Source organism: Bacillus rossius, chromosome 3 (genome assembly GCF_032445375.1).
Source record: "Bacillus rossius redtenbacheri isolate Brsri chromosome 3, Brsri_v3, whole genome shotgun sequence".
In the NCBI taxonomy this organism is placed as follows: Eukaryota; Metazoa; Arthropoda; class Insecta; order Phasmatodea; family Bacillidae; genus Bacillus; species Bacillus rossius.
In genome coordinates this window covers 106,754,883-106,774,209 of record NC_086332.1, presented here as the reverse complement: position 1 = coordinate 106,774,209, position 19,327 = coordinate 106,754,883, and the positions used below count along the sequence as shown (strand labels likewise).

The following is a 19,327-nucleotide window of genomic DNA, read 5'->3' as shown; positions in this document are numbered from 1 at the left end:
AGTGAGTCCGAATGGGTGTTTGGAGAGTTAAGTATTTGTAATGGCCAGCAGTAAAATTCTAAATGATGTAGTTGTTGTTGAACTTAATATTTAAATGGTAGTTGTAACTATGTTTGATGTGGCATTGTTTGGCCTTACATCTATCCCTCACTTAGCACTTCTTCAGATTGCACGGATTCATTTAGCGCGATGTTAATTTTACTGCCCCAGTCTTGAAAGGCACATCTGTAAATTTCAGTTAGCACTAAATCTCCACAGGCAAAAAAAAAAGTCGGGCACGATGCCACGAAGTCTGTTTCAACTTCTGTAAATAACAGATGTACTGTGGCATACAGTTAGAGCCAAACAAGGCGGGAAGAGATGCACGCGCAGGTCTGGCTATGCTATCAGCTGTTGTACAAATTGCTGCTATGGAGTTGAAAGGACCAAATTTTTTTACGTGCGCGCGTATGCCACTGTGCCGTACCATAGTCGCCTGGCCCCAGACCGGGCCTTGAACTCGGTCTATCTAGCCAGGGGCAAGGAATTCATACAAACAAAAGCAACGTCTGCCCATTCAGCTGCCAGTAACTGTACTTGCTTGATCACTCATAATGCATCGTGTTCAAGTATTTGAGACAAAACTAGAAGTATTACGGCACCCAGATTGTCATGAAGGCCACGCTTATGCTGGTCGCACTCTAGTTTTAAGCAAGTAAACTGTGCGCACAATTTTCTTTTAAAAACGTTTTTAAATGTTATAACCGTTATATGTTCACCTGCGTCGCCGCGGTGTACCGTTTATAAAAATGTAGCCAGCGCTAGTTGGTATCATTCATGTTTAAGCTATGTTGCTTCCCGTAGAGAGCGCGCATACGTAGTAGAATATTGATATTGATATCTCGCCGATTGCATGTAATGTGCGCTTTCTGTCTTGTGCCAAGTTTACTGCATTTGATAGCCCGCACTCTTTCAAGGTGTACTACGACAATAGTTATGCATTGTTCAGGCTCGCATTTAGGTCACAGATTTTGTTTTTCTATTTAAAGTTAAAGAAAGGTTTTTGTTGCATGACTTATTAATTTAAAATGTTTGGTGTTCTTTTTTATACTCTACTTTTTAAATAAACGTACTTTCCATGAATGTGTTATGTTTTTATGAATAACTTTACCTAACAACAAATTTTTTTTGCATAAAAATCACACCGCTACGTTTGAAACTTGATCTTATTATAAATTGTGTGACCATTATGCGATAAGACACTGCAAGCACTTTAATTTTTGAAAATTTAAATGTAATTATCTGGACATTAATATCGGTTTCACTGTCAGTAAAGGATTGTTTGGAAAGATACGCGACGCGGTGTCGTATTTGTCATACATACTGCAATAGGAGGCATATAAAGATTAATGGTGTGTAGGGCTGGGCGATTCCACAGATTTCATTCCGATTCAATTCCGATTCAAATTACTTTAAAAATATTGAAATTTCAATTTCATTCGATTCATTAATTATAGAGCAAATGCATAAGGTAAAAAAGTGTAAAAAAGTTAATAACAATGTAGGCAAACATTCTTTAATCTTTAGATATATATTCCTTAAACAATATTACAAACAGATGATATTACTTACACTAATTTCTTACATATTTGAATATAAATGCCCTTTAAACTGGTACTAGGAAATAGTGTACATTTTTCAAAAGCTTACATTCTATTTTCCATAAATAAACTGAATAAGAAATTAATTATTTCACTGTTATTGACACTATAAGTTTTATTGCTAATTAGCATTTATGTTTTCATGTAAAAACAATAACTGTTCAACAACATCTGGCGAGAGGCATTGCCTTCGAGATGTTACAATGTTTCCAGCAGCAGAAAACAAACGTTCACTGGGAACTGTTGTTGCAGGAATGCATAGGAATCTCCTGGCAGCAGCTGAAAAATATTTGTATACAGTCTTGTTTTCTCTCCACCAGTCGTATGTGTTAATATGTCTTTTCTCAACAGGTTCATTGAGGTATCTTGATATCTCATGCTCCACCGGATCACTGAATGCTTCAACGAAACAAGATTCATTCTTGGCACATTGTTCCTCGAAATTGCTCCAAATATTTACAGATGGCCCAGCCTGATATTCAATTTGTCCTGTCTGTACGTGAATGCATTCGGCAGGCACATTAAAATTCTTATGAAAATGAATAATAAGCTTTATTTTCTCGTTCGTGAGCTTCAAGTAGAACTGCTTTAAACTTGGGGTCAAGAATCATGCCTGCGACATATTCTCCCGTCAGTTTAATATGTGTAAACCTTGATAACATAGCCTTCGACAGATTCCTGGCAAACAAAATTCCATCTTCCGACTCTGCTTTTGATACAAAACAATGTAGCATATTTCTAATACCATCTATGATGGGTATAATCATTGAAATTGTTGGGAAATTCTGGCTACTGAATTCTAGAGTTGCACGATTTATAGGTTCAAGAACCTTAACAATACATTCAGCTAGTTTCCATTCATTTAAATTCAAATTGTCAATGGATCCAGATGATGCGGTTTCTGCTGAAATTGGTTCTTTTTGTTCAGCAAGTATCTGCAACATGGCAAATTCACTGTTCCAGCGAGTTTCAACTTCTTGAATTAACTAGTGTTCAGATATTTTCATTAAAACTTGAAGATCGTGGAGTCGTTGAACTAGCTTGTGTGCTGTGTCTGTAGTGCCCTACAATTGCACGAGCTTTCTTGCAAAGGGTCTCAATTCCAGGCGTTTCTTTCTTTGCATCATTGATTGCCAGTTGTAATGTATGACCCAGACAACTGAAGTCAGTCCAAGGTGTCTTTGACAATGCCAACTTGATGTTTCTGGCATTGTCCGACACAACATATACTGGTAGCGAGTTTGGAATGATATACTTTTCAAACATTCCAGTTAAGGTATGTGCAATTGCAGTTCCAGTCTGTTCACCTGTGAAGGGAGAATTTTCCAGCATCAAATGTGAAGGTACAAAATTTTCATCAAGGTAGTGAGCTGTTAATGATAAGAAAGAATCATTACTTCGTGAAGTCCACATGTCTGTGGTTAAAGCTATGGAATTTAATCCGTTGTTAATGTCTGTTGCCAGTTTTTTTTTTTTTTTTTTCTTTCAATATGATGTTCATAAAGATCTGGTATCACACGCTTTGCAAATGTTCTACGGTCAGGCATGCTATATTTTGGTTCAACCAGTGACATGAGGTCTCTAAAACCTGTATCTTGGACCATGCTGAAAGGTTGAAGATCTGTTGCCAACATTTTGCCTATTTTATTAGTAATGGAAACTGCTCTGGGATGATCATTAGCATATTTTTCTTGCCTAGAAAATGCAGTTTGCAATGTCTGCTGGACAATTTTATGTTTGGGTACAGATGAAGATGGAAGTACCACAGATTTCATTTGAGATTACAATTTTAAAAATTCTGAATATACGTCTGTGTGTTTTGCGAGATGTTTCGCCATGCTGGTTGTGCTCCCGTGAACTTGTTTAAGTTTGTTGCAGCATGTTTTGCACTTTGAATGAGTTTCGGACACTTTTTCGTAAAATTTCCAAACTGCACTTTGAGGTTTAAATACACCTTTCACGTTTTCACTCATTTCTGCAATCAAAACAAAGATTGTTTTCACGCTAGAAACTCAACACAGTATTGTACATGTTAAAAGAAAAAAAACATAATGGGTCATTTCTCATTGCTACACAACTATCACACTTGCATTTTCCATTAATGTCGCCGTCAATATGCGTGATACTGCAGTCGAGGAATATATGTAAAGACAAAGAACACAATTACCACATATGTAGCTATCAAACTTACGTCATTAAAATACATAAACAAAATACACAGTACCGGATCCTCAAAACAAAAAAAAAGTGGTTATCACAGATACAGTGCAACAACTGCTGTTGTATGCACAGCTTCGATGGAAGAGTCGGACGTTTTTCATGTCCAAGCCACGGTACTAAAGTCTGCCACCATTAGCGCTTAAATTGCAGGCACTCAATTCGGAAGCCATTTTGTGGGAAGTGTTGCATGCACGTCGATATAGTATCTATGAAGCTAATGTTCTTAAAGCTTATTTATTTACTGCTTTCGGTGATCAAGGTTATAATCACGTCCCAGAAATGAAAATGTATTTTACGATTGGTTTGAGGACTTTCCAATTGCATAATTAATGTGTATGTCGTTTGTTTGTAGTAAAGAGAATTTTTCCTATTTTGAACAAAATGAGTGTTGTTATTTACAGGATGAGAGGTAAAAATTGCATTATGTATCAATATTGTTTGGCAGTACCAAAGTTCGTAGTACATACAAAGAACGTCGATAAATAGAATATTCGTTGAGGTTTTACGTACATACATACATAGTTATATTCGACACCTTTATGAGCAAAATGAACTGAATGTTGGGAAATTGTCACCATGCAAATGACCTAGCCAAAATTCAAATTTTTAGAATCTTAATTTAAACGAAAGATTTGATTTCAATTATTTATGGAATCAAATCAAAACCGTAAATTTCGATTAATCGCCCAGCCCTAATGGTGTGGCATATTTATAGTTGAGTGTTATTCTACGCATTTATATTACGTAAAGTTCATTTTCATTGACAATTTTGGAACACATTAATTAAATTAGCCTTGCTATTTTTGGAAACTAATGCTTCAGAATACGCAATTTCGAATAACACAAGCATTTTTAAGAACGAATTAGTTGTGCTAAGTGAGGGATAGGTGTTGGTGTTTCTTGCGATATTTTTCTGGTTACAATTAGTGTTAAAGAGTTTGTTGAATGCTCTTGTGGCGGCCATGTTTCTTTCAATTAATAGTTTTCTTTTCATTAGCTCTCTAATCACCTGTGTTAAGTTAAATTATATTGATATATGTATTTGGGCAAGTATAATTGTGTTGAGATATACAGTCATAAATGTTTTTGCTTAGTTGGCTTATTATAATTTTTACTATATTTTGGATTGTGTTGTTTTCCAACAACCGATAAAAGTAGAAACATGATAATTATCTATTTATTGCCGTAAATGTTTGTCTTTTTGAAGAACACAATAAAACGATTTTAGTTAACCTACTTATTTTCTTGTTGATGTTTTTCCTGCCATTAGGTTATCTTTCATTTGATTTTGATTTCTTAACATGCAGGTTAGGTCCCATCTGGCTCATCTTGTTTACCTTGGAATTTTGTGTGTGTAAACTAGGTAACCAGAGTTGAAGCTTGCATTGAGTGGTGTGTTTTCCCGGTGGGACCGACCTCAATTTTATTTGCTGATATTGAAGTTTTGAATTTTGTGACTTTTGGGGTATTTGTATGGTGCCTTCACATTGACTGTTGCTTGGATTCTGATGTGTGGTGATAAACTCATGTCTCGTCACCAGTAACAATGTAATTAAAAAACTCTTATTTCTGCATAGTATGTGAGGAAGTCGAGTGTGTAGCTCATTCTCTTATTTTTGTGTTCTTCCATTTTATTTTTGGAACCCAGCATGCACACAATTTCCAGTATCCTAATTTCAAAGTCACAGCTTCGTAAAGAGTAGTCATTCTTTCAATTTGTGTCGCCTATTTGCTCAAATTACATCAGAGATCACAAATGGTAGATGGCCTGTCTGTTCTGCAAACCTCTTGAGGACATTTTGCCTGTTTATAATGTGAACATAGATGGAAACAATTTCATTGTAAATATCCACTGGACATTTACCTTTTGCATGAAGAAAACGTATGATGGAATGCACTTCACATTTGGTGGGATTCTGAGTTGACACAGCCATTATAAACATGTGCTACTCAAACCACACCAGTGTAGAAATAAAAACTGACAGTGAGGATAAATAGTTAGCTCAAGGGTACAATCAGTGTTGCCAATTTGTTCGCCAAAACTTTTTCTTTCCCACTGTCTGTGGTGTATCTTTACTTTTCAAAACACCATCATCGGAAAAAGATTTGAAGATAAGTATTTGTGGAAGGGAAATTCAGAAATTCAAACACTGACCCATGTGTAGTTCACAAGGACTACATTATTTATCTCTAACATAAGCTATCATAGAAATGTTTGTATATGCCACCTGCTGTAATGCTCTGGGAATATTTGTTTAGCACATCAGGGAACATTTTTGATATAAAAATAGATTGTTTGTACCCTAAACTTGTAAATGTGTTATTTAAAAAAATAATATTAAAAGCGTGGAATGTTTTTTCAAAACTTTAAGTTACTTGTCTTTTGACTTTGGACTCTTTTAAGAGTCTTTAAGAATTTGAGTTTTTGGCAAAAAAAATCTGTAAAAAGGTGGATTCGACCAATCACTAGATTTTAAACTGGTTTTGGCATCCCAGTCATCACAGAGGAGTTACTACGCAGAATCTTTCTTGATCATGTATAAATACAAAATTTATTACTTTTACAGTTTCATAGCAATTTTATTTAAGAAGGTTGGATTGAATAACCAAACTATTAATTTCATGATAAGGTAGTATAGTGGCCAAATTAAGTTAACTGGTGTAAAGTTTTTGGATTTGGTGATAAATTGCTGTTGCACGAAGTGTCTGAAATAATGTACTTGTACTGTACCCAGTTTATGAATGTAGTGATGTGAAAATCGTTTTCTGAAGGTTGTTATTAAAGTACGTGTTCTTTGCTCGTTGGACTTTAACTGGGTGCAATAGTTTTACTGTTACTGAGATTAATTATTCTAAATAATGAGTACATTGAGTGTATAATTGTTCCCCCCCTCCTTCTTCCCCCATTGTACTCATTGGCTTGAATGTAAAAATGGCTGAACTAATTAGAAGATCCTTTCAATCTGTTGTAATACATATTTAGATTTTAGTTGCACTTATATTGTATTGTTTGGGGCATTTAGAATGCAATAATGTTAAATGCATGCACTTGGCTAACATGTGCACCAGTGGGTAAGTTAAAGAATTATTATGAGAACACTCTGTGTTGCACTACTGGGAAAGGGGGCGGCAGTAATTTAACTTTGGATGCATGTTTACAGGAAGTATTGATTTTAAAAAAATATTTCTTCACTTTGCAGTGAACAAATAATGTAAGCCAGTTTAAATGCACCTCCAACCCTTTAAAATATAAATATTCCATACTAGCTGTATCTGGCCACGTGTTGCTCTGGCTCAATCTGGTTAAATGAAAAATGAAAGAAAAGAGAAAGCTCACAGTTTTTTTTTGTAATTTGTTTGACGTAGGTACACATATACACACACACACACGCACGCACACTCACGCACACATACACACACACACACATCTCTATAAATCTCACTATATTTCTCTATGTATAAAAATCTATATATAGGTATATATATGTTTCTATCTGTTTCTATCTATATATCCCTATCCATCTCTTTACTTCCTCTCTATATCTATCTCTATACACATATATCTCTATATATATCTGTATATCTCCTGCTCTCAATCTCTATACCTCTCCATATATATTTAACTCTATGTATATATATTCCTATCTTTATCTTTACAAAACAGAAGATGAACACACAAACATTAATTTTTATATATATATATATTTACCTATCTGTATTATTATCGTTTACCTGTCATAGGTGTGACATAGGTATATAAAAATACTTGTGTATTCATTGTTTAAAAATTTCAAAGCAATCAGTGAAGAACTTTAGACTTGAGTTTTTGAACGAACGAACATTTACATTTTTATTTATATAGATAAAAATCTCTTTTTATGTCTCTATAACTCTATCGCTCTTATTGTATATATCTCTCCATATCTATATCTCAATCTGTATCCCTACCTATATCTCTCTTCTAATCTTTGCATATCCCTCATTTTATTTCTATATCTTTCTTAATATCTATATATCTCCCTCTCTCTCTCTATGCCTATATCTTCCTATCTATATCTTGATCTTTACAAATCAGAAGATGAACACACATTCATTTGTATATATATTTTTACCTAACTAAATATTTATATTTATTCTTACCTATAACAGGTTTACATAGGTGAATCAAAACATTGATGTAGTATTTTAATGCAACATTGTTTTAAAATTTTAAAGCAATTTTTGAAGAACTTTTGAAGATTTAAGACTTTAAACAAAGGAACATTTACATTTGTATATACACACACACACACATACTAGCTGCACTACCGCGAGTTAAAGCAAAATGGTTAGTGCTATATGACAGTGTTGCGGACATAGAGAAATGACACACAATAACTGTTTGTATGTCTATGACCTATGATTTTCTGTTATAAAAATTAATTTACACATGGGTATTGGTTGAACGGTTTAGAAGTTGATGTGCTGCAGCACCATCTAGCGGCGAGTTAAAAAAAATGAATACCATAAAAACCTTCTTCATGAAATAATGGAATAATCTTATCAAATTAGTGTATTGTCATTGGTCCTCGATAAATCTACAAAGTTTGAATGAAATCTGGCCGTTTAAAGTGGGTCAAAATCGTACCCAAAGGAGTGGGTTACTAACATACAAACAAACAAACAAACAAACAAACATACAGGTGAAGCTAATATAGAGCGTGTAAAAACACTTCGATGTGCTAACTTTCATGGCAGTCGGTCAAACGGTGTCTTGAGTATATCAACGTCATACATACCAACATCCAATTTTATATATGTACATACACAGTTGTACCCGGCCACGAATTGCTGTGGCTATCTGGCTAGATGGAAAAGAAAGAAAAGAGAAGCACACATTTCTTATATATTTAATTACTTAATTTTTGAAGTGATACTTTTTGGGCACGAAGAGATTACAATTTCAAGGCCAAATTTTTATGCGATGTTTTTGTGAAACATTGTTTTGAAATGTTTCTGACACCAAAGAGATATAGAGAGAGAACTTAAGAATCAAAGCTTGAATTGCCAAAGAAGTTTCACATCTATCACACATGTTTAGGAATGCAATGTTGTGTCAAAATTTCAAAGCATTGGTGAACTTTCGGAGATTTAAGATTTTGAACAAACGAATTTCTACATTTTTATTTATTTATTTCATTCTGTGCTGCATGGCTTTGTTACTTGAAATGGTTCATGTGTACAGTTATAAAATATTAATGCATATTGCATGACTTAAAAAAAAAGTACAACTTAATATATATATTATAACTGGCTGAAAGGAGTTATCTAATTTTATGGTCATATGTATAATTGTGTCACTTTGACTACAAAGATACATACTTATGTTGAATTAGATTTAGCAAAAAATTTATATATTCACATACAATTTTATAGTTAATTTTTATGTAATTTTTTTTCAATATCTGTTCTAAAACATTCTTCTGTTTGTTCTGTAGAAGTGTTTTGACTTCTTTGGTGATGGGGAGTTCTCCGCAGATGAAGATGGCACAGACAAGTACTGCCGTTGGTGCGGGCAAGGCGGCACTCTGTACTGTTGTTCAAAGTGCCCTTGTGCATTCTGCAAGGTATGTGTGTTACTTACTTCTGCCGGTTCGTACTTCTTGTTCATTTGGCTAGATACAGCCATTGTTTGTATCTCCAACTCCATCTAACTTACTTCTTGACTTGGTTTCAAAATGATGGGCTTCATGAGGTTTGCATTTAACTATTTTGGTAAATATGTAGTGTACGGATTAGCGCCAAAAAAAATCGTACAAATCTGACATAACTTTCATTATATGCTCTTTTACGTCCTCTTTTCATAACCGCCTGCGGAGATAAGAAATTCCAATTACTTTTGGAGATATCGAATTTTTAAATTTTAATTATTGTAAAAAAAATTATAAAAATCTGAAATAACTTTTATTATATGCTCTTTTATGTCCTCTTTTCATTACAGCTTGCGGAGTTAAGAAATTCCAATTACTTTTGGAGATATCGAATTTTTAAATTTTAATCACTATACCTGCACATTCACACTGCGTACACAATTGTTTTTTGTTTACGAGTATCAATTGTTTTTTTTTTTTTTTGGATAATGTTGTCACGTGATAGTTTGTGATAGGCCAATATTCAAATGAACCAATAAGCCGCCTCCAACTTAGGTGAGTTTTTAACATTTCAAATTTTTATGCTTTAAAAAATTACGTTCGTTCCTACTGTTAATCCTTTGTTCCGGTTTGTTAGGTTAGGTCAGGTCAGCTACATTATAAATACTTTAAAACTAAACAACCATTAAAATTAATTTTATTATTTTTAATGTCCGTTCAGTTTCAAAGTATTTATAACGTAGCTGACCTGACCTAATCTACCTTTGTCCCGTTTTGTTAGTTCAGGTCAGTTACATTATAAATACTTAAAACTATACAAGTAAAATAAATTGATATTATTTTTAATTTCAGTTTAATTTGAAGTATTTATAATGTAACTAACCTTACCTAATGGAAAATTTCTGTTTAGGCATTCACGCGCACACGGCAAAATATAAAATGCCAATGTTGAATGTTTACATAGGTCTTTTATTGCAAAATAAGAACGGCGATATCTCCAAAAGTAATTGGAATTTTTTATCTCCGCAGGCGGTTATGAAAAGAGGACGTAAAAGAGCATATGATGAAAGTTATTTCAGATTTGTAGGATTTTTTTTGGCGCTTATCCGTACACTACATATTTACCGCTATTTTTTTTTTGAACTTGTGGCTACAGTTCATAAGAATTTATTTTGGCATGATGATTTGAGTTTGGAACTTACAGGTGCAGATAAATAAATTTTTTTTAGCCATTATGCAAAAGAAAATGACAGGAGTTGTTTGGTAAAGTGATACGTAATAATTCAATATGTGCTTCATCCAATGTTCAAGGATATTTTTAGTTACTTAATTATCCTGAAACATTCTGTGTATGTTAGTTATATTTTTAGCCTATTTCCCAAAGAAAATAAAAGCTAAGTATTAGATAACCTTTTGGTCTTTTTGGCTGTGTGTTTGTATACATGTATGAGGTATGTTCAATAAGAAACACAACTTTTGAAATAACATGCCAACCGGCAGAGGGAGCGCGCTGCGGCCACCTAGTGGTAGTGACAGGTTTAGACACACAGTTATTTGCCTTGTTTTGCTATGACTGTTAGTTTACGAGTTACAGCCACTGAATTGAGCAAGTCGTTTATCGAATTAGTGCCAAAGTAACAATGAAAGAGCTTGAAGAAGAACATTAATGTGTGAAATTTTTCTACAGACTTGGCAAAACGTTTACAGAGACATTTCAGTTGCCTAGCCAAGCATACGTGAAGGACTGTATGAGTTGCACTCAGTGCTGTGAGTGTGTTAAGTATTGTTACGAACGTGAGCAAGGCCGCGACACGTGCAGGTGCAGAGCTGGCTGGCGGCCCCACACGGCCACTGACATCACATGGATGCCGTAACATGAGATGTGCCGCGCGCGGTAGATTACAGGGAGCGCCGCTTTCCCCCTCCTTCCCTCCGCTCCCCGCGCGGCGCTGTTAGTTTGACATCCGAAACCTGACAGCTGCGGAGTTATGCAAGCCGCCGACACGTGTTTCGAGAGTTTTCTGCCGTCGGGTTGGCGCGGAATGACGTGACTGGCCCCAGCTGCGTTCGTGAATTCGAGAAGGCGTCAAGGCTGATATATAAGACGAGGTCGCCGGCCTGAGAGTCAGTCAGAGTTCTGTCGGGAGTTCTCCTGCGGCGGAGTTCTCGGGGCGATAGTGCCGCGGGTGCGGCAGAGGGGCGAAGTCCTTGGACGAATGTTACAGGGCAGGGAGTGAGTGAGTGAGTGGAATTTGGAGTTTTCCCGCAGCGGAGTTTCCGGGTGATAGAGCGGCGAAGTCCCTGGACGAAGGTTCCAGGGCAGATAGTCCAGTTCTGGGCGATAATGTCGCGGGCGTGGCGTAGTCCCGAACGAAGTTCCGAGCGAGGCATCGAGTGGATCCTTCCTCGAAGGCAAGTGCAGCAACTAAGTCCCACGGCGGAGACCTACGAGGAGTGCTGCTGCGAGAGTTACGCCAGAGGTGCGGCCCAGCGAGGTGTGTGGATTGTAAGAAACAAGTGACTGGGGAAGCAAAATTTTTAAGTGAAATTGATTATTTGGCATTTTTAGATTATTTGTTAGTGACGTAAATAGTGGCACTAATAAAACTGTGTAGTGATAAAATCCTTAATTGGGCTATCCTTTACGAATCCGCGATCGTAACAGTATTTTGAACATGGCAGAAAGTCGGTCATGACTTTCCCAAGCCTGGACGACCTTCCATATCAACAGATTATGACCATGTCTAGAGAGTTCGTGCTGCAATTCGTGGAAATCATCGTTTATCTGTTTTAGAAGTTGCGGATGATGTGGGCATCAGCTGAGGATCATGCCATCAAATTTTGAGTGACAAAATTGAGATGCGTCGTGTCAGCGCATAATGTGTGCCATGTTTTTTGACTGATGATCTGAAACATTGTTGAAATCAGCTAGAATCTGCTAGACACTGCCAATGCCAATGAAAACTTCCTTAAGAACATCATAACAGGTGAACAGACGTGGGTTTATGGCTATGATGTTGAAACGAAGGTGCAGTTGTCGCTGAAGGGTTCCTTCAAATAAGGCACGCATGAGTCCGTCAAAGATTAAGGTGATGTTGGTTGTGTTTTTTGACTGCAAAGGTATTCTCCATCAGGAATTTGTGCCACGTGGTGAGGTGGTAAACAAAGAAGTCTACCAGGGAATTCAAATGCATTTGAGGGATGCTGTGCGCAGGAAGAGGCCTGAATTATGGGGAAACCAGACTTGATTGTTGCATCATGACAATACACTGGCTCAACGCGTTGCTCCTTGTCTGCAGCTGTCTGCCGAAAAATCACTCCCGTTGTGCCCCATCCACCCTATTCTTTGGACCTAGCCCCAGCAGACTCTTCACTGTTTCCTAAACTTGAAACTATGCTGTAAGGACATTGTTTCTAAACCACAGAGGAGATTCAGGACAATGCGACAAGAGACCTGCCCGCCACCCATCAAGAGCGTTCCGGGAGGCTTTCTATCCAAAAATGGAAGAAATGTTGGTAAAGGTGTATCACAAGTGGAGGGGCTACTTTAAGGGAGATATTGCTTAACATGTTGTACAATGAGCAGTAAAGATGTTATCGCAAAAGTTTGGTTTCTTTTTGAACATACCTCGTATGTGTCATCTCGTATTAACTTTTTACCATTCAACCAGTTTTGGAAAAACTTAAAATCAAGCCATTTTTCAACAACTTTATCAACTTTATTTAACCATTGGTGTGCAAACACTTGCATTTTACTTAGGCCTCAATAAAAAATGCTGCAATAACTCACAAAATATGTATTGCAACAAAAAAGTTTCTAAATTTGATTTTGTAACAGAATTAGATTTTTTTCTTTGTTATTGGTGATTTGAACCATTTTCTCAATTTTAATAAGGTATAGTGTTTAGTTCTTGTTTTTACCCAGTTTCAATGAGTTTGAATGGCATTTCATATGTTTATATTTTTCAGATGTTAGATAGCTGTTCGATTGTAAACAACTGTCTCTATTTGACAGCATTTTTGTACATTTGCATTTATGGTCATACTTGATTTTACTTTATGTTTTTAAGTAATTCTTATTTGTGATAATTTAATCAATTTAATTTGATTTAGCTACTGAAAAATGTTTTTATAAATTTTTTGCATGTTAAAGTTTTCATATCTATTCACAAATTTTTTAGATGTTATTTATGTATTCTTGGTGTGTTTTAGTCACACACGACTCAACTCAAATAGTTCCAGCATACCAAAACTGTGTATCATTCTGAATAATACCACGTGACTTCTATCTTACATGCTACTAAAAACTCCAGCATGAGGACCATGGTACTATTTTATGAAATAAATGAATGTGACAAACTTTGGACTTTGTATCCATTATGATTTAATATTGGCAAAACTGAATACTTGAAATGTTAATTACATGATTTTGCTCAAAAGAAGCAGTCATATTGCATGAATAGTAAAATTGAGTTTGACAGAGAGGCAGTACGAATGTATTTGTGGGTTTTAAAATGAAGTGCCACACTATTGAAGTGTGCAACACAGGATTCAAGTCCAAAAGTTTACATAGAAGAAACATGGTGAACAATAATGAGGAATTCTATGAAAATGTGACATAAAAATGGCTACTTGGTTGATATATAGGGGAGTTAGATGTGATAAAATGATCCATAATTTATTGTTACTGGAGCTCATTAAAACTCTCAAAAAATAAAAATATGCAGGGCCAACAGATTTTATTCAATAGATACATTCAACAGTGTCATTATAATGTTAGACGTTTTTAAAACAGTTGATGTGAGATGGGCTGTGCAGAGTAAGCTGTATATTGCCCCGCCTTTGGTCATGCTGGTCCGTTCTGAGCACCTCATTTTCATATAACTATGCTGCCCAGCTTGCAAGACAGACTTCTGGTTTGCACTATATGTTCTCGATGCATTGGCAAGAGATCGTGGCCGTCCAAAATATAGTACCAGTTTATTTCTAGTTACAATTTTTTTTCATTGTTCAATACTCTACTAGAGCAAAATCTTGCCAACTGCAACTGTTTTTTATTCCCGAATATGAGATTTTAGAAATATGCATCCAATAAATATATGTGTACTCAGCAAACCATGAATGTTGATTCTGCAAATGGCCAGTGATATTTGCTATGAAATGCTGTGCCTTAAAATGTACAGAATCTTTACTGCACGCTGTAGCCATGTATTTTAAAAATATAATACTGCAAGTATCGATCAGGTGTACTTCAGGTTCTAGCAGTTGTATTACTTGAACTGATAAGCAGTGCAGTGTCAGGGATGCAAGCTTGGTTAGCACTTTGAGCAGGAGCTAGTGTGGTCCCTTGTGCTCGCCAGTCCTGCATCAAGCGGAACATGAGCGCTTCAGTGCTGGTCGATCTGGAGCAGGAGGACTGGCTGTGCCTCATCTGCAACAGCCGGCCACTGTGGAGGCTGAGGGGAACATGTGCAGCGGCCCTCAAGTACGTCATTCGGCAGAAGAGGTGAGGGCATTTCACTTTGTTCTTCTTGCGTCATGTCTGGTGCCTTTCCGCAGTTAAGAGTGTATCATCGAGCAAGAGAGGAAATCTTACGATTAGAGATGTAAGTTTTGCGGAAAAGTTATTTCTGCAAAAACTTTTCCAAGTTATACTTTTTCAGAATTTTTTTTTTTAATTTTATCAAATATTTTTTATACAATAATACAAAACATACATTTGGTCTTTCTTTACAGTGTAATGGCTTACTTAACATTTAATAGTTGAGTAGGATTAATGCTACCCGCTTACCAACTGATAGGAACAAAAAAATTGTTATCTAAACATTACCTACCAATATGCAGAAAATAAAGTATTGTATAATGTATATCAACCTATTATAAAGTATGTAAAACAATGTTGTTGAAGGAAAAAGGAAAATTTTCCAGAACATAATGTATGTAGTTATATTTTTACAGAAAATATTTGCACTCAATCTCTACTTATGGTGTTGGTTAAGTGATCATTGTTCAACCCATTTGCATTATTTAGAAGAGTTGAATCCCTAATAATTTATGAATAATTGATTTTTTTATATAAATGTTCTCCTGAATTAGCTATGCTTCTTTAATTGTTTCTTTAATATGACCTATTTAGACTCCTGAAACTCAAAAATTAAATAGAAAAATGGACAAAGTGATTGTGTATGCTAAGTTGGCATATTATTTTGTCAAAATTATAAATTTTAACATCATGAAGGATCATTAAAACATGTAAATTTCGAGTTACAGGTAACTTCATGCAATCACACAACATGAAATACATTTTCAGTGGCTTGTTGCAAAAAAAAAAAAAGACTGGATAAATGATTCAAATCTAATAATTTCAGTAACTAAAAAACTTGTTGCAAAAAAAAAAAGACTGGATAAATGATTCAAATCTAATAATTTCAGTAATTAAAAAATGTTCTTTAATATAAATAAAATTACATTATATTATGAACGTGCAGTGCATGCACATATTACCTAATAGTATATACTCGGCAAAGAAATTTCCTGTAGAAGTGTCTTGAGGCTGCTAATATATATATTTTTTAGTCATTTTTTTATTGTATAATTTTATTTAAGAACTAAAGGGCAGTCAATTTTTTTTAAACGAGTGTTTTCCAAAAGTAGGTTTAGTTTTTTATAATGGTAAAAAAAATTACAGACCGGCGCGGTAGCACACGGTTGGCTTAGGAAACCATGAGGGTGTAACGGTTCGCTTAATGAAATAAAAAGATTTTCTTTCTTTTAAATTATAAAGTTTTATTGTCCGAAAGGCGAAACAACCGAATCCAATCACTTTCAATATTTTGCTCACTCATTCAACACGTATATCTGCCTGTCGAGATTTGCTCGCAGCTCGGGCGATGAGAATTAATGACAAATAACGTATGTTAAGTCCTTCAGTAACATCTTACTGTAAGTACACGAAATCAGTGCGGCCTCAAACGTGGCCGCACCCAGCGAAAATGAATTTCGCCATGAGCCAAACGCCGACATCGGTAGCAGCAATTTCTAATTAAAAATGTCCAAAGAGTTCCAAAAACAACCACTGTGTAAATTACTTTCTTTGGCATGGCTCGAGCTACCGACGTTAAATTTTCTATTCCACAATTACTACATGTGTCGTGAGAAGCCACCGAACGCGCCCTCGTTGTGCAGCGATCTACAGACGACTGGTGAGATCATGGCACTGGTTCCTTCATGCAGGAAAGGCAGTCACATGACCTCACTGACCAATCACACACACACTTCAATCACACTACAAATCACAAGCCAATATGAATACGCAACATACTTTGAAAACAGTTTTGTATACACAGAGCCAGGGACTTTACATTCTCGTTCTCTCTCCCTCTGTGAGACAGCAGTTATCACTCAGTTCCCACGCAGTGATGAGATATCGTTACAGTCTCTCTCTTACTGGGGAATCACTGTTTCGTTCTCACTTGCACTTACAGGCCTCTTATGCCTCTCTCTTTCTACACATCACCCCAGACACAGTCCCTTGTTCTAGAATCATTATGCAACAGCAATCATAATACAAATTACTTGACAAAATTAAACTATTTGAAAAACCTGAAAAAGTAGGCCAAAACAGGCAAAAATCCAGTACAGCGGCTTATTTGTGAACAATTACATAAAAAATAGTAATGATTTAAAATGTCTGTTAAAATACGTAGTACAATCTTAAAAAAGAAAGTGCAAATATCAAACCTAAAATACATAAAAATGGTAAAAATATTCTTAGCAAGACTTTTTAAGGAATGTTTACATGCATGAAAACAGTTTAAAAGAACAATATTTAGCTAGGAGGGCAGGGATCTTGCAACATTACAATGGATACGAAGAAAGTTGGAAGAAGAAAAAAAAAATATTAAACTTGCATCTACATAGGGCAGACTAAAATCTAAAAATAGTAAATTGGCACTTGAGGCCTTAACTGTAGTAGACTACATTCCAATTGATTGATCGACGGTCTTCTAATTCTCGCGTAAGTCAGGAGAGTCGCTGACCGGAGACGTTCGCGGTTGGCTGCCCTAGGAAAAGTGACCTTGGGGCGCGGTTGGGGTGCTAAATTAAAAAGCCAAGTCTCCCTTGAAAGAGAAGGGGGGGGGGGGGGGGGGGGAGGGTAGCCTTCGGTATTCATCGGCGCTTGTTACCATAGACACTCTAAGTTGGCATCCTTGGCCAGCGCGCTGTGGACGGAGAAGTGGGGAACTCAACTCGCCCGGCGAGCGGTCATGTCGAGGGTCGATTCAGCTTGAACATAGGTCTTATGGCCGCGACCGTGCTGCCTTCAGGTTGGCAGCCAGGATGGTAGGGAGGGGTTAGTGTCTCACTTCCGCTAGATGGATCTCGGATACGTCTTTTAGCAGTCCGGTGCATCTTAATTCCTCTCGTCGCCGGCAGGGTGTGCGGACGAGATTGTGAGAGCGGGCTGTGGGTTATGACCTCCATGGACCAGAGAGGAGGGGGGGAGGTAATGACCGGTGACTGACCCGGCTTAGGTTCTTGACGAGGGGACTAGCGAGAGCGGGGGAAATTCTGCAAGGTTCGTGAGAACCGAAGCGACGAAACACCGCGACGTGTCTGTCGCACCGAGAATTCGACCAGGCTGGTTGCCCAAGCTTGCTGATAGCGAAACTTCGGGGACTTCACCAGGGGCTGAATGTCTGCTTGCCCCTGCAAGTCTGATCACGAAATGGCTTCGTGTAATGAGACTTAGTACATGACAGCAAGCGGGGGTTATGGGACCGGGGCGCTTCAAGCAGCACTCCAAGTCGCAACGTAGCATTGGCGAAGCTGTGAACCGGAGGGGGGGGGGGGGGGGGACACACGCTGAAATGAATTTGCCCGGCTGTAAACTGGGCTGAATAAAATGCCAGGGAGCAAAGAATTTAAGTATAAAAAGTTAAAATAAAATCGATTATTTTAAAATTAAAAGAAGAAGGGTGCCTATAATGCACATGATTGGCAGAAATATAACTTGTGTGAGCGGACACTTTGTAGTATTAACTGTTTAGTAAATTTTAACAAAATAGGCAAACAAAATTTTATAATAGTCTACAGTGTCTGCATGTCAAAAAGCAGAATATGAGTTAAATTATATAAAGGCTTCATTCGTTCAGTCAGTAGAAATTTCTTCGTAGTTATAAAAATAATTAAGGTAATTAGATCAAATTATATTTAATTACATATGCAATTGTGACAAAATATTCTTTTCTTTTGAATAAAAAACGAGGAAATTACAATGCAAATGTTAAAACTACGCCATAATTTGATGGCTGTAATGATTTTGTAATTGCTCGTTGCGATTGGAATATCAAATGATTGAAAACAGACCTTCATGCCCAATAACTTATAACATTAACCTTCAAAGTAACCAGTTATTCAATCAGAACCATAACTGCCATAACTGGTTTTGGAAAATAACAATTTCGCTCATCCCTACCTGCTACCGAAATTTAATGGTGGCAAGCAACGTTTACGATTCAGAAAGCAAATTCTAGCGGCGGGTGCAGAAAGTATGTGTGTGATTTGTGTGATTTACATCCAGAAATGTTGGTATTTGAAAAACAAATATATGTAATGGGTTGAATAAAATTTTCTTGATTTCGAATGTTGAATCAGAATCTCAAAGAAAGCCTCCTTGAATCTGAATCTAGGTTTCAAGGGTCAAAAATGAAATAATGTACAAGAAATAAAAAAAAATAAGGTTAACATCAAATGCTTCTTCATAGCTTTTGTCGGTTGATGAGGTTGTTGGCTACATTTGAAATTGGTAATTCCTATTATATTTCAGTATTTTAA

General features: G+C 36.3%; 1 protein-coding gene across 9 annotated transcripts in view; it reads left to right on the top strand.

Annotated features, from left to right (window-relative positions):
* LOC134531113 (transcriptional regulator ATRX homolog) overlaps nucleotides 1–19,327 on the top strand; it is a 258,967-nt gene that overhangs the window by 27,981 nt on the left and 211,659 nt on the right. For all 9 annotated transcript variants that reach the window (XM_063366679.1, XM_063366674.1, XM_063366677.1 and 6 more), the window contains 2 exons: nucleotides 9,338–9,466; nucleotides 14,851–14,996. In XM_063366679.1, the coding sequence (XP_063222749.1) occupies nucleotides 9,338–9,466; nucleotides 14,851–14,996 (275 nt within the window). The remainder of the gene's footprint in view (nucleotides 1–9,337; nucleotides 9,467–14,850; nucleotides 14,997–19,327) is intronic.